This window comes from Oncorhynchus mykiss, chromosome 18 (genome assembly GCF_013265735.2).
Source record: "Oncorhynchus mykiss isolate Arlee chromosome 18, USDA_OmykA_1.1, whole genome shotgun sequence".
Lineage (NCBI taxonomy): Eukaryota > Metazoa > Chordata > Actinopteri > Salmoniformes > Salmonidae > Oncorhynchus > Oncorhynchus mykiss.
In genome coordinates, this window is record NC_048582.1 from 16003603 (window position 1) to 16025406 (window position 21804).

Below are 21804 nucleotides of genomic sequence, written 5' to 3' on the forward strand. Positions count from 1 at the left end.
TTCCAGGCCCAGATCTGAAGCGAAGCCAGTATCATTGTATGTTGCCATGTCGCTACACTCGGTGGTAAAGAAGAACAGGCCACAGAAAGTAGGCTAATGATAACAACAACGTCCTCTCTCTCTCAACGACTCCCGACAGGCGGCCATTTCAAGTTGTCAAATCGCATTACTTTAAACCAGCCAGGGGAGAATCAACCACAACAACAGAACAATGTCTGGGGCTTTGAGCGGACAGTGTCTGAGCTAGCCTTTATGACCAACTGAACATGACTATAGACCAGACACTAATATAATTAGCAACTAAGTAGCTAAGATAAGCTAAAAGGTGGGCTAGGGCTAGTGGCTGGCATGAGTTTTCCTATGATGCTAGCTAGCACGCTACATGTAGCCCCATGTGTAATCTATAGAACAGGATGACAGGAAAGTTCCATTACGAGCTAAGTAGATAATTCTCAAGGATTCCGAAACACTGATTGGATTACCATGTGAGAGTTGGAGGCAGATAGAGAGAGAGAAAGAAAGAAGGAAGAGAAGGGGTGGGTCTGTATTGTTGTGACATGTGGGCAGATACATCTTGTAGCCGTTACCTGAATAGAAGCTACACTTGACTTTAAACACATGCTAAACTATAACCTGCTACAAGTGGAGTTGCCAATACACGGAGACAATGGCAGAGATCTATACATCTTAGACCACACCCCTCAGTGTTCTTCAGTCCTGGTCCTGAGCACCCACAGGATGTGCAGGGTAACACACCTGATTCAGGTAATCAGCTGATCGATACAACCTGTAGCTCTACAGGACCAGGAAGCACTGGGGTCTGTTCAGGAAGATGCAACATAACATAACTTTCAGATATAAATGTACTGTGTACTACACAGGGTGTATTGTAGATAGAACACGTGATTGCCTGTCATCTAAAAAAGGGAATTGTGTCAGCTTTATTCATCACATGTCTATCTGCAACGTTCTTAACGTCATAGCTAACCCATAGTTAACCCTTGGTGCTACTGTACCTTGACATAGAGGGAGATCTCGTACTCCTGGGGGTCCGGACTGTCGCTGTCTTCCTCGTGAGGAGTTGGGCTCTGCAGCCTCACAGACTTCTTTGGCGTCTTCTCCTCCCCCTGCGCCTCCTTCTCTTTCTTCACCTCTATCTTCACCTCTGTCCTCTGGTGCATGAACGTGGGCACTTCGTCCATGACCACCACCTTCTTCTTCTTTTTCTTCACCTGCTCCTCTCTCCTCTTCGGGGAAAGTACCTCCTCTTTGAGCACCGACTTCAGCTCCTTTATCCAGTCCTCCCTCCTCTCGGGGGTCTGCGCTTCCTCTGGGGACAACTTCTTAATCCCGTCCTCCTTCCGCTCAGGGGTCTGCACCTCCTCTGGGGACAACTTCTTAATCCAGTCCTCCCTCCACCCAGGGGTCTGCGCCTCCTCTGGGGCTTCCTTCTTGATCCAGTCATCACTCCTTCTGCGGGTCTGCACCTCCTCTGGGGCCTCCTTCTTGGCCCAGTCCTCCCTCCACCAGGGGGTCTGTGCCTCCTCTGGGGCCGCCTCCTTGTTCCAGTCGTTGCTCCCTCTGCGGGTCTGCGCCTCTTCTGGGGCCACCTTCTTGTTCCAGTCGTTGCTCCCTCTGCGGGTCTGCGCCTCTTCTGGGGCCGCCTTCTTGTTCCAGTCGTTGCTCCCTCTGCGGGTCTGCGTCTCCTCTGGGGCCGCCTTCTTGTTCCAGTCGTTGCTCCCTCTGCGGGTCTGCGCTTCCTCTGGGGCCGCCTTCTTGTTCCAGTCGTTGCTCCCTCTGCGGGTCTGCGCCTCCTCTGGGGCCTCCTTCTTGTTCCAGTCGTTGCTCCCTCTGCGGGTCTGCGCCTCCTCTGGGGCCGCCTTCTTGTTCCAGTCGTTGCTCCCTCTGCGGGTCTGCGCCTCCTCTGGGGCCGCCTTCTTGTTCCAGTCATTGCTCCCTCTGCGGGTCTGCGCCTCCTCTGGGGCCGCCTTCTTGTTCCAGTCGTTGCTCCCTCTGCGGGTCTGCGCCTCCTCTGGGGCCGCCTTCTTGTTCCAGTCGTTGCTCCCTCTGCGGGTCTGCGCCTCCTCTGGGGCCGCCTTCTTGTTCCAGTCGTTGCTCCCTCTGCGGGTCTGCGCCTCCTCTGGGGCCGCCTTCTTGTTCCAGTCGTTGCTCCCTCTGCGGGTCTGCGCCTCCTCTGGGGCCGCCTTCTTGTTCCAGTCGTTGCTCCCTCTGCGGGTCTGCGCCTCCTCTGGTGCCGCCTTCTTGTTCCAGTCGTTGCTCCCTCTGCGGGTCTGCGCCTCCTCTGGGGCCGCCTTCTTGTTCCAGTCGTTGCTCCCTCTGCGGGTCTGCGCCTCCTTTGGGGCCGCTTTCCTGTTCCAGTCATTGCTCCCTCTGCGGGTTTGCGCCTCCTCTGGGGCCGCCTTCTTGTTCCAGTCGTTGCTCCCTCTGCGGGTCTGCGCCTCCTCTGGGGCCACCTTCTTGTTCCAGTCGTTGCTCCCTCTGCGGGTCTGCACCTCCTCTGGGGCCTCCTTCTTGATCCAGTCGTTGCTCCCTCTGCGGGTCTGCGCCTCCGCTGGGGCCTCCTTCTTGATCCAGTCGTTGCTCCCTCTGCGGGGTGTCACCCTATCTCTTTTTACTGTCGCCTCCTCTTTCATTTTTCCTTGTCTCAGCCTTGTGGGAGTTAGCAGCATCTCATTCAGCAGTTGTCGTTTCACCTCCTCTGTTCCAGGGAACCCATTCTCTATCCTGGCTTTGCGACTTTTGACCCCTAGCTCCACCTCTTCTTTCTTCTCTTTCCTTCTTTCCTTCGCTGTGTATTCCTTCCCAAACATTACTGGCTCATCCTTAGTGGCAGGCCCTGGCTGTTCTACTCTCTCGCTGCATCCCTCTAATGCAGATTTAGACTCATCCTCAATGAGATCTTCTGGCTCTTCCGCCATCTCAATCGCTACCTCTGATTGTGAGTCTAGATTATCGTCAATGTTTGTCACTGGCTGTTCCTCCAACTCACCCCCTCCCTCTGCTCCTCCCGTTCCTATCTCTGAGACCGGGACTGGATTATCCATCTCTTCAGCCCCTCCTACCTCTGCAGCTCCGGGCTCATCCAGAATGACCTCTCCTGGCTGTTCTTTCTCCATGTCTCCTCCCTCCTCAAGCTCGAAAGCCTCCTCGACATGCTCTAAATCCTTGTCGTCGTCCTCCTGTGTAGCTTCTGCTGAACCCTTGAGTATCTGTACCTGTGGCTGAGCTACAACTTTGTCTTCTTTCTCTTCCCCCTCTTCTCTGGCAGCATAATCAGGCTCCAAAGCCTTTTCCGTCTGTTCCTCCATACTGCCACCTCTTCTCTCTTCCTCTGCTATGTCTACATTATCCTCCTTCTTTTGCTCCTCCTCTACTTTGCTGCCTTCTGTGTCCATCCCCACCACCGCATTATCTCCAACCTGTTGCGGCTCTTCTCTCTCCCTACCACCTCCCTTCACTGCCCTATCACTGTCACCCTCTTCCACCTGTAGCTGCTGTTCTGTCTGTTGTAAACCTCCCTCCTCTTTAGAGCCGTTCTCACCCTCCTGACTCTCATTGGGCTGTATCAGTGGCTGTGCCTTGCTCTTGCTCCCTCCCTCTACCTCAACAGGTGGAGTGACAACATCCTGTGGCTGTTGAGCTGTGGTTGCCTGACTCTTGACGACTCCAAGCGCTATGAACTCCTTGGTAACAAACAACGGGGGCTGGTGCTCTGTCGCTTGACGCCCCTCCTCTTTTTTCACTAAAACTGCTTTAGTTGTCTCTCCCTGTTCTTCTGTAACATGGCTTTTAACCTCCTCCTCTTTTTTCTCTGTACTCGTCTCACTTCCCTGCTGGTTATCATCCCTCTCTTCTTGTGAAACCTGTCGATTTTTTGCCAATTTATTGTTACTTTCCTCGCTCTCTCCTTCATTGTCATTGGCTGGCTGATGTTTAGGCACCTCTTCCTGTCCTCCCTCCTGCCGTGTTTCTCTGACCTCATCACTAGTGGACACCGTTTGACAGTCATCGGTCACTTGACTCCCGCTTTCATCACTCACTCTCGCCATGCCATCATCATTAGTCACCTGGCTGATGGGCATCTCTGCATCCTGGCCGCCACTCTGCTCTCCCTTCGTTAACTCATCTGTAGTGGATGTGGTTTCTGGCTTTCGACTCTCTGTACACAGCTCTTCTTTACTCTCCACCTCATCATTAGTTGACGGGACTGGCGGTTCTGTTGTCGTCAAACCGACATTGTCCTCTGTCTTCTCTGTCTCATCAACAGGCAAAATGACTTGTGCCTTTTCTGCCTCTGGAGATGTCTCCAATGCTTTCCTCTCTACCTCATCATTAATGGACTCAGTTTCAGGTAAACTAGGGGGTGGTGGGGGGAGAGGAGCTTCTCTCTCCTCTATTTCTCTCTCTTTCTCCGCCCCTGCTGACTCCTCCTCTCTCTCAGCGAACTTCTCTTCTTCAACAGCCTCTACAAATTTCTCCTGCTCTTTCTCCTCCTCTTCAATTACAACAACTGTCACGGTCAGCTCCCGCTCCCCTTTATCCCCCTCTCTCTTTTCCTGTAAACCAACCTCCTCTTCAATCCCCCTCTCTCCCTCCTCTCCCTCCTTTCCTCCGCTCCCGCTAGCTTGCATCGTCACATCGAAATGATCAGCTGCACCTGCCATCCCAATGTACTCCATGTCCTCGCCCACCTCCTCCCCCAGTTCTAACACCTCCTCTGCTAGTTCTACATCCTCCTCCTCCTCTTCATCTCGTTGTCTCTGTCTGTCCGGGTTGGTACAGGTTCCTATAGGGCTGTGGATGATGGCTCCATTGGAGAGGTCCGGGCTGAGGCCATTAGCTTCAGACTGTTCCATGGTTACTGGAAGACCAACACACACTGGGAAGGAGTGTGTTCAAGGTTCCAACGAGTATGTGTCCAGGAGTTCAAGCCAAGTTTGAGAAAGTTGGATAAGTGTGTGTTTGTATGTTCCACGGACACACGCACAGCTTCTAGTTGTCGCTGCCTGGGGCTCCAATCTGTAAATAGTGCCTGTGTACAGTTGGTCAAAGTACAATCTCTCTCTCTCTCTCTCTCTCTCTCCCTCTCCCTCTCCCTCCTTCTCCAAAGGATTAGGCTGAGTTTCAGAAGTTGATCCCCACATGACCAGCCTGCCTCATCTAAATCCGCCCAGAGCCTATATCCCCCCAGCCCAGCTCCAGAGCCTATATCCTCCCAGCCTAGCCCAGCTCCAGAGCCTATACCCCCAGAACCATGCCTAGCCCAGCATAGCCCCAGTATCCCACATCCCTCCCCATACCCCAGGCCCCTCTACTCCACTCCAACCCCCATCCATTCAACCACTTCCCTAACAATCTCCTCCTCCCGATGGCTGCCTCCATGCATGCCCCCCCCCCCCCCCCCCCCCCCCCGACCCCTGGGCAGTTTTCAGTTCTCCTTTAACATAACTCATAGGCTGAGCCTCTGCTGAGGTCAGTGAGGATGCCCTGAGTTAGCTTTTCAGTAAACCACAGTTGTCCTAGTACAATCCCTTATCCCCTTTCAGGCTTTAGGCAGAGTAGACCTATAAAACCACTGTCTGACAGTCAGAGGTAGATGTACAGGTAGAGGCATCAGAATGTAAAGGATTGCATTGTTGACCAAATTGAATTATTCACACAAGAGAATTTTGGTACAAAAGGATGAATAACCTTAGTAATTATTTATCTTTTAAATGTCATTCTTCGATGTAAACATATTGATGATGCTTCCATCATAGAAGATCATCTAATACTGACTGTAGGCCTTACGTTTTTCAACGTTAGAGGGCAGTATTGCTTTGTTTATAATGGTAGTAAATATGATAAAATAGAAGGTCATTTACATATAAATAAATAGACTTCACTTCAGTAGACATAAGTATGGCATTTGCAACGAACAGTTCAGGGCAAAATGACAGTGTCCTAAAACTCAACACTGACAGTGGCAGCTAATGTGCCATCACCTTCGGAGCGTTCCAGTAATTTGCAATGGGGTAAAGCGCTGCGTAGACATCACTGATCTAAAACAGACTGTATGAGTCAAACTCGTTATCATATAATCTTTTGGACAATCCCGAATTGCAGTGATCAGTGAAGCTGCGTTGCGACAGTTCTAAACCGGAAAATCGCATCAGCTGTTTTTCGTCCCCTTGACGTCATCTCCTTTAGTCGATGTGCCACCAGCTTTATACCAGTACTTTCAGTTTTTATTGTAATATGCGTTTTGAATATAATTTACTGAGAAATATTTGGCCATAAAACAACATAGCTACATTAGTTATTTAACTTTTGCTCATTAATTAATGACGAATCTAAGGAGCTTGCGATGAGATAGTAGCTAAGCGCTTCTGCTAGCTAGCTAGCTGAAAGCTAACGGAGGACCACAGTATATTTAGCCACAGTGACTGCTAGGTCCGAACTGCAAGTTGAAACAACTAACCTGGCGCGACTAGAACAAGTACAAGATGCAGAAATCAGAGAAGAGCGATGGTGCTGAGGCAACGGTCGACGTGCAGTTTACCGACCTACCCAACGCCCTTATCGCATGCAAAGTAACTGAAGATGTTTTCAATGACCAAACTCTGAAGGTAAGGATGTGTGTTATGGTGGATCAAAGCATTCAACCAAAGCAAGCTTGCATTACATTACAATGGTTCCCTACTAAACAACTTAAACCTATGTGTGTGTGTGTGTGTGTGTGTGTGTGTGTGTGTGTGTGTGTGTGTGTGTGTGTGTGTGTGTGTGTGTACTCATGTTCAATCCAAAGATAGTATTACATTCCACTCCTCCAAAGAATTGGCATCTTTCTAAAGATGAGTCTTAGGCTCCTAGTTGTGTAGTTCCAATCCACCACTCACACCCTCATCACACACATGGAAATTGTTCCCTTCCATCCCCTGCCTGATTCCATAGGGGTTGGAACAGTTCCATCAGCAAGAACATTACTGGAAGCTTGGAAAAACTGATTCTGTCCTAACTGGGCCAGAATCTCAGAGTTTAGCCAAGGACAGATGCACACAGGCAGAGTGTTTATTTTACTCTTTCCTTTCCTTGTCTTCTTTCCTTCATGACCACTTAGCTAGCCAATAAGTGAAAATGATATGGCACAAACATGTCTAGTCATCTCTGCTCCTCTCACCGATCTCTTGTCAGGGGTTTTGGCTGAGGAGGCTGTGACCTCTTTTGTCAGTCAAATGAAGGCCACTGGAAGTAGACTGTCGTAACACACTGTAATCAGAACAATGGAAAAGGGTGTATGCTCTAACTAGGCCAGATGTCATTCAGGAGATCCCCCTGAACAACAGCAGGGAGAGAGTTGGCAAGCAGGGGCCCTATTCAGTCAAAACCATTTCTAGACTTTGAGGATATAGCCTAAATCATAAAACAAAGATTGGTATCTTTAGTAAAATGCATATCTGGTACACACTCCCATTATCTCAGTCTCTGATAACATCTAGCCTTCCTGAGGTCAGGTGAATGTGTCACAGGGGCTGAGTTTTTGTGTTGGAAATCTGACTAATGTATTTTTCAGTGTACACAACATTCTTCAGCTCTGTGTAGGCTAGTCTTTGATTCAGAGAGAGTTTCCATTGGAGCTGGCAGGAAGCACGGAACAGTAAGGACAGCAGTCATAAGCAGGAAGGGATGAGGTTGAAAAGGGGAGAAATTAGAGACTTAGTTCTATGTAAAGACTAGGCCCTATGCCTAGCAATTTGTTTAAAGCAAATAGAATAAATCCACACACTAGGGCTGTCCCGATAAAAACATTTATATTGGTTGACCGAAAGTCGTCCGTTCTGCATATAACAAATAGGATGTCTATATATCGAGGGGGGAAAAAACACATAAAAAATTGAATGATCGGAATTTTTAAACACATTTTTCCATATAGACACACTATTTGTTTTAATAAAGTCAACTATATGCATTGAGCTTGTCTGATGCTTTAAGCTCACTGTTTGATGAAATAAGACGCAGATGACTCAAGAGGGAGCCAGAGATCAAGATAACCAGAAGAAAAAATCCTTAACCTGACCCAGCCATCCTCCTGAAGTTGCTGGTAATGGGTTACACAAGGAGTCCACAACCTTTCTCATGAGCAATGCCAATTTATCTAACAATTTCTACCGATTTGCATGCTAGTTATGGTTTTCAAATGCACTTTTTCATGGAACAGTTTCATTTAATTTAGAATAACATCTTCACATCACAAAATCATTGTCATGTGGTTAATCAAAATTCTATCTAAATAAAAATTATGCAAACTTAAAATGCAACTTCTATTGCCATTGCAACTATGTAAAAATAGCCTACATAAAACCAACAAATAAAAACATTGCAGCCTGCAGGTAGAAAATATCCTGATAAAAGAAATATCATATAAATCACATTGGCTACACAACGAACTTGAAACATTGTATCAACTATTAACTTGGGTCTGGCCCAGCTCACACTAGCAAACTTGCAACATTGTATAACATATTCTGGGCCCTCAGTTTCCTGTGCCGGTGAGCTTAAGACGGACACAGCTGTAGGTTATTTGTGCAGTGGATAAGAAGTAATCAGGTAGGTCTATTTTATGACGTTTCCACTGGATAAGAGCATGACATTTTTCCCTTTCACGCTGAGTTGTTATCGAAAGGGAGAGAGCTGTAAAGATTTTTCAAATACACTACCGGTCAAAAGTTTTAGAACACCTACTCATTCCAGGGTTTTTCTTTATTTGTACTATTTTCTACATTGTAGAATAATAGTGAAGACATCAAAACTATGAAATAACACATATGGAATCGTGTAGTAACCAAATCAAAATAGCCACCCATTGCCTTGATGACAGCTTTGTAAACTCTTGGCATTCTGTCAACCAGCTTCAGCTGGAATGCTTTTCCAACAGTCTTGAAGTTCTCACATGCTGAGCACTTGTTGGCTGCATTTCCTTTCCCACTCTGCGGTCCGACTCATCCCAAACCATCTCAATTTGGTTGAGGTCAGGTGATTATGGAGGCCAGGTCATCTGATGCAGCACTTGGAACCCCAAATCTCCAATTTGGACTCCAGACCAAAGGACACATTTCCACTGGTCTAATGTCTATTGCTCATGTTTCTTGGCCCAAACAAGTCTCATCTTCTTATTGGTGTCCTTTAATAGTGGTTTCTTTGCAGCAATTCGACCACGAAGGCCTGATTCACACAGGTCTCCTCTGAACAGTTGATGTTGAGATGTGTCTGTTAGTTGACCAGCGTTGGACTAGTGACCGAAAGGTTGCAAGATCGAATCCCCGAGCTGACAAGGTAAAAATCCGTTAACCCACTGTTCCTAGGCCGTCATTGAAAATAAGAATTTGTTCTTAACTGACTTGCCTAGTTAAATAAAGGTAAAATAAAATAAAAAATAAAAATAAAGCATTTATTTGGGCTGCAATTTCTGAGGCTGGTAATTCTAATGAACTTATCCTTTGCAGCAGAGGTAACTCTGGGTCTTCCTTTCCTGTGGCGGTCCTCATGAGAGACAGTTCCATCATAACACATGATGGTTTTTGCGACTGCACTTGAAGAAACTTTCAAAGTTCTTGAAATGTTCCGTATTGACTGAACTTTGTTTTAAAGTAATGATGGACTGTCGTTTCTCTTTGCTTATTTGAGCTGTTCTTGCCATAATATGGACTTGGTCTTTTACCAAATAGGGCTATCTTCTGTATACCCACCCTACATTGTCACAACACAACTGATTGGCTCAAATGCATTAAGAAAGAAAGAAATTCCACAAATGTACTTTTAAGAAGACACACCTGTTAATTGAAATGCATTCCAGGTGACTACCTCAAGAAGCTGGTTGGGGGAATGCCAAGAGTGTGCAAAGTTGTCTTCAAGGCAAAGGGTGGCTATTTGAAGAATCTCAAATATTAAATAGATTTGTTTAACACTTTTTTTTTTGTTACTACGTGATGCTATATGTGTTATTTCATAGTTTTGATGTCTTCACAATTATTCTACAATGTATAAAATAGTAAAAAATAAAGAAAAACCCTTGAATGAGTAGGTGTTCTAAAACTTTGGACCGGTGGTGTACATTGAGGAACGATTGTAATTCTCAATGGATGTAAAAACAGACTTGGTTTGCTTTCTCTTTTAGGTGAAGTAAACATTACTTTGAGAAGCTTCACAGCTCATTAGTGGTGGTGCATTAAGCCAATCAGAAATACAATCAGATCCCCAAATGGGCACATTTATATGCCTACATTTGCACATAGGCATACTCAACGTTGACAGGAGCGCTCCAAACAAAGGAGAAAATAACAACCATCAACCAGTCAACTATTTGGGGTCAGCCCTACCACACACGGTTGCTTTTGTTCATGAGAACCAAGTGTCAACTCACCATGGGTCTACTACACACTACTATGGGCCATACAAACAGTACTATTGTGAGAAATGGCAAACAGAAGTCAATGCTGTATGGAATTTACACATTGTTTGTTTAACATAGAGGCCTAGCTGGTGTGGTGACATTGGTGAATAGTGTCAGATTCAGCTGAAATGTATTTTCCTACTGATGGCCTCTTCCATGGACGGGAGGGGGAAACAGAAACAGTGAGACAGGTGCTCAAACCAGAACAGCTGGTCAAGCCACACATACTCCAACTCACTCACTCTCACACACACTCTCTCACACACACACACACACACTCTCTCACACACACAGATCAATGATTGATTTTTCAATTGGGCTTAGAAGGAAGTGAAACAGGGTAAAGGTCATAAGAACTTGACTGTTTGGAATAAAAGTGTTTTTCTTTTCAGAGGGTCACGTCCTTTAAGGAGCTTTGAGTCAGCTGAGAGATCATGTGATGGAATATTCCACTGTGTGCATCAACACTGTGTTCTCCTTTAGGAATGTTTGACAAAGACACACACCGTTTCCATCCTATTCAGATATTCATCTAGTTTTAGGACCCATCCCTGCCCTTAATCAGGTAAACTGTCCTGTCCAAATCAGAATGGCTTCCCTCCTGCAGTAAGGGCCACACATTATTACAACAGGTCATTTTAATACAGGTCACCACCAGGGACTGGCCACACACGTGACACCCCAGAGGTTACCTAATGGAAACTGTGACCTGTACTGTCTTACTGTACTCACTGAGGGATTTGCGTGACAGAGATATTTGATTCACAAAGCCTTAGGCCTGGAGAGAGAACAGAGCAGGTAGTGTGTGTAGTGTGTGTGTTCTTGCACACTAGTACCAAACTGCAGCTGGTAGGCTTAAAGCTACATGATGTAACTTTTTTTGGGCAATTCGACCAAATTGACATATAAATGTGAGTTGTAGATCTGCCATTCTCATTGAATGAAAGTCTAAGAAGTGGTATGTATATCTGTTCTATGTGTGCTATTTCTATTCTTCCCGTTAAGTTTTGTTTTGGCGTCTTTTACTTTCAGTTTTGTACACCAGCTTCAAACAGCTGAAAATACAATCTTTTTGGTTATAGAAAATATATTTCTCAGCGGTTTAGATGGTACAATGATTCTCTACACTTGTTTTGTCACAAACTGAAATTAGGCGCACAATTCAGAATTTTTGCAACCAGGAAATGGTGTAGAGATTTCTGCATATTGCACCTTTAAGTACTCTGCCTGAGTACAACCTCTGTGCACTTGTCTCTCTCTACGATGTGCTGGGGGGACAGAATCTCTTTGTTGTCTAGTCTTTGATGTAAAGGTGTGCATGCGTCTGTGCTGTCTGGTTTCTGGTGCTCTTCATAACTATCAGTGACACTTTGGTCTTTCCTGCTGTTTCTGCCACTCAGATCAGACAATGGTGGAGTGTTCTAGAATATACAACCCGTTTTGAGGTTCCACCTGTCACTGTCTGAGGTCACACTCTGCTGTTCTAGGTTCTGTCTTCTAGCCGACTGGCTTGTCAATCACAGCAAACGGCTAGTGTGATTTGTTACTCACTACCTTTCGTGTAGCAGCAGCTGGAGACGACATCTCAGACAAGAGTTGATGATCTCTGCATGCAGAATGAAAGTAGTGCTGTCAAAAAGTGTCAGTCGAGGGTCCAGACACAATACCTCGATACTGTTAACTTGCATGTAGGCCTCTGGGTGTAGTCTTGAGAAAATGGATGTGTAGGCTAGTTTTAAAGTTTGTGGGTGTTGTATGGAAACATGTGCCTCCCTCCTCTTCCTCCCTGCAGAGCAGCTGAGGTTTAATGTGAGTGTTTGTGTTGGTTGTTGTTAACCATCTCCAGACCTCGTGTGTGTGTGTGTGACAGTGTACGTGTGTGTTAACCATCTCCAGACCTTTGTCCTACCCTGTTAGTTAGTCTCACACACACACCCACACTATCTCTTTCAGAGCTCCTTTGCATAACACTCATTGTGTGTGTGGGGTGGGGGGGGGGGGGCTCTTTCTTAGCCCTGCATTTTTTCCGTCCTCTCTGTTTTGGTTTCATATTCCTATTTTCCATTCCCTCACTGGAACATTTGCTTTCTCACACACACACACACACACAAACACACACACAGATTGTCACTTCACTACTAACACACAAACAAGTGTATACTACATTTAGCACATACATTATAGACACACTTGCTTAGCCTTTACTTTAGTCTCTCTCTCTCATACATTTTTCCTCTCACAGCACCTCAGTGCTATTAATACCACTCTCATAAAAGCTTCTGTGTTATCAAGCCTCCAGCTGCATACTTTCCATAAGAACCAGTTGTCCTTCATCTCTCTCTCTTCTTCCCTTACTCTCCACACAGACCTCGGTTTTTCAGGCTGTCTCTCTCCCTTTTTCTCATGTACTCTGTGCTTCTGCCACCTCTCTCTTTTAGTCTCTCTCTCTCTCGTCTGTGTCTCTCTGTAGTGAAGCTCTCGGGCGTATTTATACCCAGAATGACGTGTGTTTTCCACGGCTGACGCTCAGCAGGCCAGAGTCATGTGCCCCGATAAGCTGATTCAGTGTGTGTGTGTGTGTGTGTGTGTGTGTGTGTGTGTGGTTTTATTGTGTCAGAGTCATGGCTCAGTTTCTGATTTGCACATATTTTCCATTCACAACTAAGCAACATATTTGTCATATGTTTTGTGTGTGTGAGTGAAAGAGAGAACAAGAGAAGAGTGAAGAGATTAACACTTCAGTCTGCTAAGGATTGATTTAGTTATTTTCCAGTCCTCTGTCTTTCTGTCTCACTGCCTCTCTAATTAGTCAGCAAAGGAGAGAGGGAGGGACCATGTCTGAGTGAAGGAGGGAGGGAGGGAAGAAAGGAAGGACACACCCCCTGTGTCAGCGGGTTGGCCGGGAGTGAATGAACCATGGAATGAAGGAAGAGAAGAGAGAGAGGGAGGGGCTGTGGTGTACGTCAGTAGTTGTGACTCTCATATAAGTGGCTGCAGAGAGAGCTAGAGACCAGACAGAAGGCTGTATTATATGAGACTTTTACAAATGCAGCCCATAGTCTCGTTGGAATGTTCTACAGCCTAGACGGAGGACTGTTTTCAGCTGTCGTGTAGCTGCCTGTCTCTGTCCTACAGACATCACTGCCAAGGGTGGAACCTGAGAGCTAACTCTGGATCTGGGCTAGCTGCTCAGTAGCTAACTGGTTCCGGCTTGAACGTCACTGGACATTTTGGCTCTTCATTTGTCCAGGACTGCAGGCTTTTACAGCTCTCTTAGAGGGGTGTGGACTGTACAAACAGAGAGAGAGAAGAGGAGGAAGTAAGGGAAACGGGAAAAATAAGGGTTATTTTTGTTTTTTGTGGGAACGAGATCTCCCTCAACCCTCACGCTGGGGAAGGCGGCGCAACCCCCCCACACCTGTCATCTTCATCCCGGCCCCTCCTCACAAACTCTGACCTCCCGCATTATCAGGTGGAAAGGCCTCTGCCTCCCTGCCCTTCCCATCATGCACCTCAAGACCACCAAGTGTAACGCCTTCTGCCTGGTTGCCTCGGTGACCAACCAGGAAGTGTTTGACAGGCCTGAGTCCCGGGTAAGAAGGCTTTATATGTTGCCTCTGATCTGTCTCCTAAAACTGATCTAAAGTCAGATTCTGTAGCCTTTGAGGTCCATTTCCCAGTGGTTGTAATGGTTAAGTAATCTGTTCCAAGATCTGTGCTTGTCTGCAGCTTGTGATTTAATTCTCACTGAACTAATCGTTCCAAACTGCTTTAGACCAATGAGATGCAGTGGTCCTCATGGTCTGAGCTGAGCTCCTTTCAGACCGCTGTCACACTGGGTCTTTCTTTAGCGACGGACCCCGGCGCTCACCAAGTCCAGGCACGCACACAAGTTGAGCGAGGTTGCCATGACAACCGGGCAGTGGTCCTCATTTTAAGGGGACAGTTTAGTCAAGCATTTTGCAGCCGCTATTTTTAGAAGGGCGGGGGTGGGTAACGTTAGGCCTGAAAGACTGAAGATATGAAACGAGGTTGGAAAGGTACTTACAGTACAAGTCTTCATACACTTGACAAATGTGCCTTTCAAATCACAATGCATTTGGCCTTTATAGGGTTTGGTTTTATTGTCATTGTGCCTGGACTGGTCTTGGGTTTTTATTTTTATTTTTAACCCCTTTTTCTCCCCAATTTCGTGGTACCCAATTGTCCAATCGCTGCAACTCCTGTACTGACTCAGGAGAGGCGAAGGTCGAGAGCCGTGCATCCTCCGAAACACGACCCAACCAAGCCGCACTGCTTCTTGACACAATGCCCACTTAACCCGGAAGCCAGCCGCACCGATGTCTTGGAGGAAACACCGTGCACCTGGCGACCGTGTCAAGGTGCATGCGCCCGGCCCGCCACAGGAGTCACTAAAGCGCGATGGGACAAGGACATCTCGGCCGGCCAAACCCTCCCCTAACCCGGACGACGCTGGGCCAATTGTGCGCCGCCTCATGGGTCTCCCAGTCACGGCCGGCTGCGGCACAGCCTGGGATCATACCCGGGTCTGTAGTGAAGCCTCTAGCATTGCGATGCAGTGCCCCAGACCGCTGAGCCCCTTGGTTTTAGGCTTTTTGTTGGGCTTCTCTCCCACTGCTGGTTCTCTCCCAGGCCACAGTCCCATAACTGTAGTTAATGTTTATCTGTGGGATCATGGTGACTGAGCAGTTTTGAGAAGCATAGCCTATTTATGTATTTAATGTATTACGTCATCCCATTACTAATGCTGTGTGGCAACATCACTATCCAACTCACTTGTACTGTACCTTCTCTCTCACCCTCTTTCTCTCTCGCCCTCTCACCCCCTCTTTCTCTCTCGCCCTCTCACCCCCCTCTTTCTCTCTCGACCTCTCACCCCCCTCTCTCTCACCCTCTTTCTCTCTCGACCTCTCACCCCCCTCTCTCTCTCACCCTCTTTCTCTCTCGACCTCCCACCCCCCTCTCTCTCTCACCCTCTTTCTCTCTCGACCTCTCACCCCCCTCTCTCTCTCACCATCTTTCTCTCTCGACCTCTCACCCCCCTCTTTCTCTCTCGCCCTCTCTCTTTCTGTCTCGACCTGTCACCCTCTCTCTCGCCCTCTCACCCCCCTCTCTCTCTCACCCCCCTCTCTCTCTCACCCTTTCTCTCTCTCACCCTTTCTCTCTCTCACCCTCTTTCTCTCTCTCACCCTCTTTCTCTCTCTCACCCTCTCTCTCTCTCTCACCCTCTCTTTTCTCTCTCTCCTCCTATAGGCCAGTTTTGAGTCTCTGTTCCGCTCCTTCGACCCGGACGTGAACTTCCAGTTCTTTAAGAGTTTCCGGCGTGTGAGAATCAACTTCAGCGATGCACTGGCTGCCGCTGAGGCGCGGCTCCGACTGCACAAGAGCGACTTCAACGGCAAAGAGATGCGCCTTTACTTCGCACAGGTAGAGACACGACTTCTGTACATCACCCAATGCCCCCATACTTTCAGTAACTTGGATCTTTTGGTAGTGGAAATATGCTATGCATTACAAATAATAGCTCCCAAGTGGCACAGCGGTCTAAGGCACTGCGTCACTAAAGACCCGGGTTCGATCCCGGGCTGTATCGCCGTGATCGGGAGTCCAATAGGGCGGCGCACAATTCGCCCAGCGTCATCCGGGTTAGAGGAGGGCTTTACAAGTAGGCCGTCATTGTAAATAAGATTTTGTTCTTGACTGACTTGCTTAGTTAAATAAAGGTAAACAAATTAGTTTAAAAACGTGTTCATCACTTTGGTTTAGCTAGCAGCAGTGGTGGCACTGATTGATTCCATTGATCTACATTGAGCCTCGTGTCTCGCCCCCCCCCCCCCCCCCCCCTGTCTGCCCTGCAGTCCGTCCTCATAGGCAGTCCCCGCCTGGAGCCCCCTAAACCTGACAAACAGTTCCTGATCTCCCCCCCAGCTTCGCCACCAGTGGGGTGGCAGCAGGCCCCAGACGCCGTGCCCGTCATCAACTATGACCTTCTCTGTGCCATCTCCAAACTAGGGCCAGGTACAACACACACACACACACACACTTGCTACAATGAGGATGGGAACCTAAAATTAGAATTGATTTTAATTCAATGTGATGGAATTACAGTAGCTGTCCTTTGTATTGCCATCAGTTTGATTGTGGCCAGTCCTACAGTGTTAACGGTCCTCTCTCCAACTCTAAATTAGGTGAGAAGTACGAGCTGCACACCGGCACCCCCACCACCCCCAGCGTAGTGGTCCACGTGTGTGAGAACGAGCAGGACAGCTCGGGGGGCGAAGACGACACAGAAGGAAGCACCAGCAGCAGCAACCGCCCCCCTCGCCCCAAAATCATCCAGACACGGCGTCCGGACATCACCCCCGGCGTCATGCAGTGAGCAGCAGAGAGAAGGGGCGCTCTAACATCCACAAAGCATGTCTCCCACATCTGCCTCTCAGAAGTCAATGACAACCTGGCCCTGGGAGGATGCTGTTGGGACATGTAATACATCCTCTCTAACACTAGGGGGAGTCACCTCTCAAAGCCCTGCCTTTTCATGGAGAGAGAGAGAGAAAGGAAAAGAGAGCGAGAGACATTCATCTCTTATCATTTCACTTTTAATTTCTCTTTCGTCCTCCATTTGGAACAATATTAGACACTTGAGAGAAAGAGAAGTAGACAGAGAATAAAGAGCAAGGGATGTTTTGAATATTTTTGCTGTAAAAAAAACTGTTTTACTTCATTTGCTTTGTAACCGTTGTATATGTTCATGGTCAGGCATGGTAGTGAGAGAGAGATGTTGTAGTCCTCTCTAGAGAGACACCGGGGGATCAACTTTCTTTGGATTCATTGTGACTTGTAATTCAGGACCCGTAACAAACCCTGTCTATAGACTCATTTCATACTGTGTACTGGATCCATCCTTTTCTTGTCTATAAGATGTGTGCGCATGCTGCAGTGGAGGCCGGCTCGTAATAATGGCTGAAAGGGCGCTAATGGAATGGCGTCAAACTATGTGTTTGATACCATTCCACCTATTGCGCTCCAGTCATTACCACGAGCCCGTCCTCCCAATTAAGGTGCCTCCAACCTCCTGTGGAATGCTGCCATCACTAGCTCAGCGATTTACAATGTTTCACTCATCGAGGAGTACAAATTACATTCTATTTGATGACATCACAATAGACCTAATTATTATTCATGAATAATTCCTAATGGTCTTTACTCCAGGCCTAACATTTGTAAGCAGAACACTTCAAAGTTGCTTTCTTAGCAAATGAACCTGTCAAGGAGTGAATTCTATGAAAGGGACTTGTTCAATAATATGTCTCCACTAATGACTCCTCTGCTTCCATAGCGTTGAGATGTTACTGTATGTAAATACAAGCTCCCCTCCTAGTTCGTCCTCCTTTGATTGACAGAAATGGCTGCCATATCACGCTGATCACATGGGGCAGGGATGGCCTCCTGCATGGGTCTTCATAACTTACTGTACATCTTCCTGGCCAGTATGGCTGGTCTCACTTGACTTTACACGGCTATTTTGGGGCCGACTGGGGGCCATTAGGGCTCTGAACTGCAGTTACTGTAGGAGGGTTGGTTGTGTGCGCTGCTATCAGAGAGAGAGGGGGGGGGGGGTTCATAGGTTGTAGTGGGAGGCTTGTGTAGATGCACTGTGAAATGTTTAATGCATGCGCCATCACAGCACATCTGGAATGAAGTTATCCACCCCAGCAGTTTAGTTGCATTAGTCATTTAGCTACTTTTGTACTCGAACTATTGACATTCATTATAATAAGCTAGTGAGTTATCATGTAATAAAGACTTCACCGCTAAAGTCATGTGAACGTTTGGTTTGTTTTAATTATGTGGTGGTTTATTTTCAAATGTTCATAGGCAGGTACTGTCTGGAGCCACTTCACATTCTGGCCATTTGGTGGCACTTCGCTGCCTCCCTATGGTGACAGTTGGATGTGCACCCTTTCAAACTATCACCTTTACAAGTTAAAGTTTTGTCACAGGCACAGAGGTACAGTGAAATGCTTAACTTGTAAGCTCTACCCAACAGTGCAGTGCTCAATATCAAAATAACTAATAATTGTTTTAGAAAAACGTCAGAAATAAGAGGAAGCTTTATAAACAGGGTCAGTTCCAATGCTAAATTTACAATGTGCAGGGAACCGAGCCATGTACAGCCACTAAGACTTCTCAATAGTCTAATAATACATTTGATTAAGTGGTTTTCACTTAACGGAGATAATCAGCAAGTTTTTTTAAAAATCTATAAAATCATTCAAATAAGTACCAAAAGTACACTTATCATACAGACGAACCAGGGAAAACAATCAACATGATAACAGACTTTAGTGCTATAGTGGCTTCCTCATCTCCTTGATCAGGAAAAATTAAATGCCCTCTAATGTGTAGTCAATAGACTGACCACCTCTCCATCACACCTCTGTCTCCAACATTCAGCTCTATACATCAAATGTGACAAAGAAAGGCCGCTTCAACAGAGGTACAAAAGCAGTCTTTATTTACAAAACATCTGGTGGCTCTGAAGTTAAAAGTTTGTGTAAAAAAAAAGAATGACACCCGCAGCAATGCCCAGGACCCCAGGCCTGTTCTGGGTGAGTACTGTCCAACAGGAACTAGACATTCTCAACACTTCCTCCCCAGACCAGCCAATCAGAGCTCCGCCCCATCCTTGGAGCATGTAGGTCCCCAGTCTGGTCAGGTGACATACTGTAGTTCCTGGGAAGAAAGAGGAGAAATGTTTAGCTCAAACTGACCAACTTTAAGTTTAAGACATCATACCCTTTGAAGCAGCTTTGAAAACACCCATTGTTATCTCCCAGTCTATGTTGCTGACTGATTTCCAAATGGACTCATTTTGTATTGTATTCACTTTCACCTTTCATCTCCTCACACTCTCCCTTGTTCCTCCGGGTCAGTCATCCTTCTTGTTGTCCAGGAGCTCGTTATCCAGGAGCTCCTGCACCTGCTCCGCTATCCTCCTCTGCTCTGCCCTCTGTATCTTCAGCTTGGCCTCTTCCTTCTTAGCCTGATAGATCTTCACTCCAGCGAAGCCCAGACACAAGACCAGGGTCTTCAATGCCAAGATGTAGAAGAGCAGAGGGACATTGTCCAACGCCTTGAGGGAGGGAGAGATAGAAAGGAGCAGGGTGATGAGAGAGAGAGAATGAGGCTATGTGTTTAGGTCATGAAAGCTCATGAAGGCTGGTAATGTACAGGTTAATTCACTATAGAACAAATCTATAAAATATAAATCAGCCATTCTGTGGCAAACTAGATGGAAAGAAAATGAGTGCTTGTTTGACCAACAAAGTTGTCCGACTTAATATAATCCTCTGTCATGCTCAATTGCACAGTGGACCAAGTCACTCTACACCAGCCCCTCTTACCATCCCTCAAGGAAGGAACACTCTAGAACAACGGTTCCCAACCTTTTTCGGTTACTGTACCACCAACTGAATTTTGCTCTGCCCGGAGTACCTCTGAAGTACCCTCTCGTGCATTTTACCAGTAAGCCTATGGTCTCATGAGCCTTCTCAGGTACCCCCTGTGGATTCCCTGGTTGAGAACCACTGCTCTAGAATTCCACAAGGGACCAAAATACTACACCCCCCCCACCCCCCACACCAAAAAGTCCAAAGACTAGAAGTCAGCTGACACCCAAACAGTCACCATAGTTGGCAGGACAGCTGCAACCATACGTATACTAGGCCTGTCTTCTGTCAGTCACACACACACACACACACCAAATTAGCTGATCTTTTTATAATTAGAACCTGTCCGTTCAGTTACTTGTAAAATGAGCTGACTTTTAGATCTGCTTCTCTGCGCAGCGCCTGCTCAAGACGACCCTCGTGAACTAGACCAAACGGTGCTGCGTAGGCTGCAGTATTTATAGCAAGACTATCCTAAAAACGTTGCAAATGCGTCACTGTACAAAGCACTCATAAAAATGTAGCTAACCAACAACAGAGAATAAAAAATATCTTAAAACGTAACACTGCACTGTCCATGCAAATAGCAAGTGTAACTATCAAGTCACAACAACATTGGAGAGGATGGGCAGCTTGCCAGACATCAACGACCTCGTAGCGGAATAAGGGACGATTTATAGAACACAATACAACAAAATTGTTACTAATGAATATACGTTTATTAATATATCTGACTTACCTTCCAGTTGATCATGTGGTCCATGTTTGCTGTAATGTGACGTTGGACGGAACTGTGTTAAGAAAGTGGCTTTGGGTGAAGTTTCCCCTTGCACAGATATATGTGGCACTGCTCCGGGAGGTAAAGTATAAGGTATTACTTCTGGGGGCGGGGCTTAAGACATTTTACCAATAAGAATGCAAACTTTGTTTGATGTACATTATTTGGACCAATCGTCATCTAAGAGTCGTAGAACAAACCGGTAGGTTAGCCAATGAATGGGCACTGAGAGTTTCACGGGAAACATGTTATGACGAATGGAAAAGAACCGTCTAGAAGTGACTCAAGAGATATTCTTACTTCTTACTACAAAGTTACAAATTTGTAACGGGGTTTGCTAATCTGATTAGCCATGTTATTATTGCTGAATCAGATTAAATGTAGACCTACTCCATCACCAATTATGGATTTAACCATTCGAGTTTCACAAACTTTGTTGTGCTTCTAGCCAACATCTAGCTATAGACACCGCCATACAGTTCAAATTATATTTATAGCCTATTATAAACCAGGTAGTTTGGGACCAGGATGCTGATTGGCGGGAACAGCATATCAGCGGTGTGTATATCAGACAATATACCATGGGTATGAGACAAAATGCTTGTTCATTATGTTGGTAACCAGTTTATAATATGAATAAGGCACCTCAGGGGTTTATGGTATAGGTCTATGGCTAGGGGCTGTGTCCAGGCACTCCACTTCCCGTCGTGCGTAAGAACAGCGTTTAAGGTGGGTATATATTGGCCAATACCACACACCCCCTCTGGCCTGAATGCTTAAAGGTATGCTGTGTTCTATGGAAAACAATGTTGGCTATTTGAGGTCAAGCTACTATGACAATGCAGTATTGTCCAGTATCCTCTAGAGGGCGATAAATTACCTCTCCATTAGTCTGTTGCGTAGGGCGTTTATACTCCTAGGCACAGATTTAGAATCAGCTCATGAATCCAAAATCAAAACCATAACCATCAAGACCAAAACACCAAACTGTCCTTAGATCAGTGTCTGGAGGCTGTTAGAGATACTGAAGAAGACACGGGGCATGGAGCGGATCACTTTAGTCAGGGCAGGATCATTGTTGGTCACCACCCTGACAAAAGTGA

The 21804-nt window shown here is 46.6% G+C and overlaps 3 protein-coding genes across 6 annotated transcripts in view; 1 reads left to right on the top strand and 2 right to left on the bottom strand.

Moving 5' to 3' along the window:
* Positions 1-12258, bottom strand: part of LOC110497061 (chloride intracellular channel protein 4-like) — an 18895-nt gene extending 6637 nt beyond the window's left edge. The window contains exon 1 of one of the 2 annotated variants that reach the window (XM_036951996.1): positions 12005-12258. In XM_036951996.1, coding sequence (XP_036807891.1) covers positions 12005-12034 — 30 coding nt within the window. In that variant the 5' untranslated portion in view covers positions 12035-12258. Of the gene's footprint in view, positions 1-1016; positions 5222-12004 lie in introns of those variants that run through there. The other variant, XM_036951994.1, reaches the window with a different exon arrangement.
* On the top strand, positions 6173-18294 carry LOC110495655 (calcipressin-1-like). Of its 2 annotated transcripts, none has more exons than XM_036951997.1 (4): positions 6173-6629; positions 15725-15898; positions 16330-16489; positions 16660-18294. In XM_036951997.1, exons 1-4 carry the CDS (start codon positions 6507-6509, stop codon positions 16848-16850), a joined length of 648 nt encoding a protein of 215 aa, XP_036807892.1. In that variant the 5' UTR covers positions 6173-6506; the 3' UTR covers positions 16851-18294. The 2 variants fall into 2 exon arrangements, with proteins under 2 accessions (XP_036807892.1, XP_036807893.1); XM_036951998.1 differs by lacking the exon at positions 6173-6629 and adding an exon at positions 13419-14043.
* A 669-nt stretch (positions 18295-18963) lies between these two features.
* On the bottom strand, positions 18964-20776 carry LOC110495656 (small integral membrane protein 11A). 2 transcript variants are annotated; one of them, XM_021570997.2, is made up of 3 exons: positions 20663-20776; positions 19368-19607; positions 18964-19198 (listed from the first exon to the last, which is right to left on the bottom strand). In XM_021570997.2, exons 1-2 carry the CDS (start codon positions 20684-20686, stop codon positions 19404-19406), a joined length of 228 nt encoding a protein of 75 aa, XP_021426672.2. In that variant the 5' UTR covers positions 20687-20776; the 3' UTR covers positions 18964-19198; positions 19368-19403. The 2 variants fall into 2 exon arrangements, with proteins under 2 accessions (XP_021426672.2, XP_036807894.1); XM_036951999.1 differs by having other exon boundaries at positions 18964-19207.
* Positions 20777-21804: the final 1028 nt, after the last annotated feature.

Coding starts and splice junctions, on each gene's coding strand:
- LOC110495655 (XM_036951997.1), top strand. CDS start 6,507: ATGCAGAAATCAGAGAAGAGCGATGGTGCTGAGGCAACGGTCGACGTG. Junction 6,630..15,724: donor TCAATGACCAAACTCTGAAG/GTAAGGATGTGT, acceptor CTCCTCCTATAG/GCCAGTTTTGAGTCTCTGTT. Junction 16,490..16,659: donor CATCTCCAAACTAGGGCCAG/GTACAACACACA, acceptor ACTCTAAATTAG/GTGAGAAGTACGAGCTGCAC.
- LOC110495656 (XM_021570997.2), bottom strand. CDS start 20,686: ATGGACCACATGATCAACTGGAAG. Junction 19,608..20,662: donor ACCACATGATCAACTGGAAG/GTAAGTCAGATA, acceptor CCCTCCCTCAAG/GCGTTGGACAATGTCCCTCT.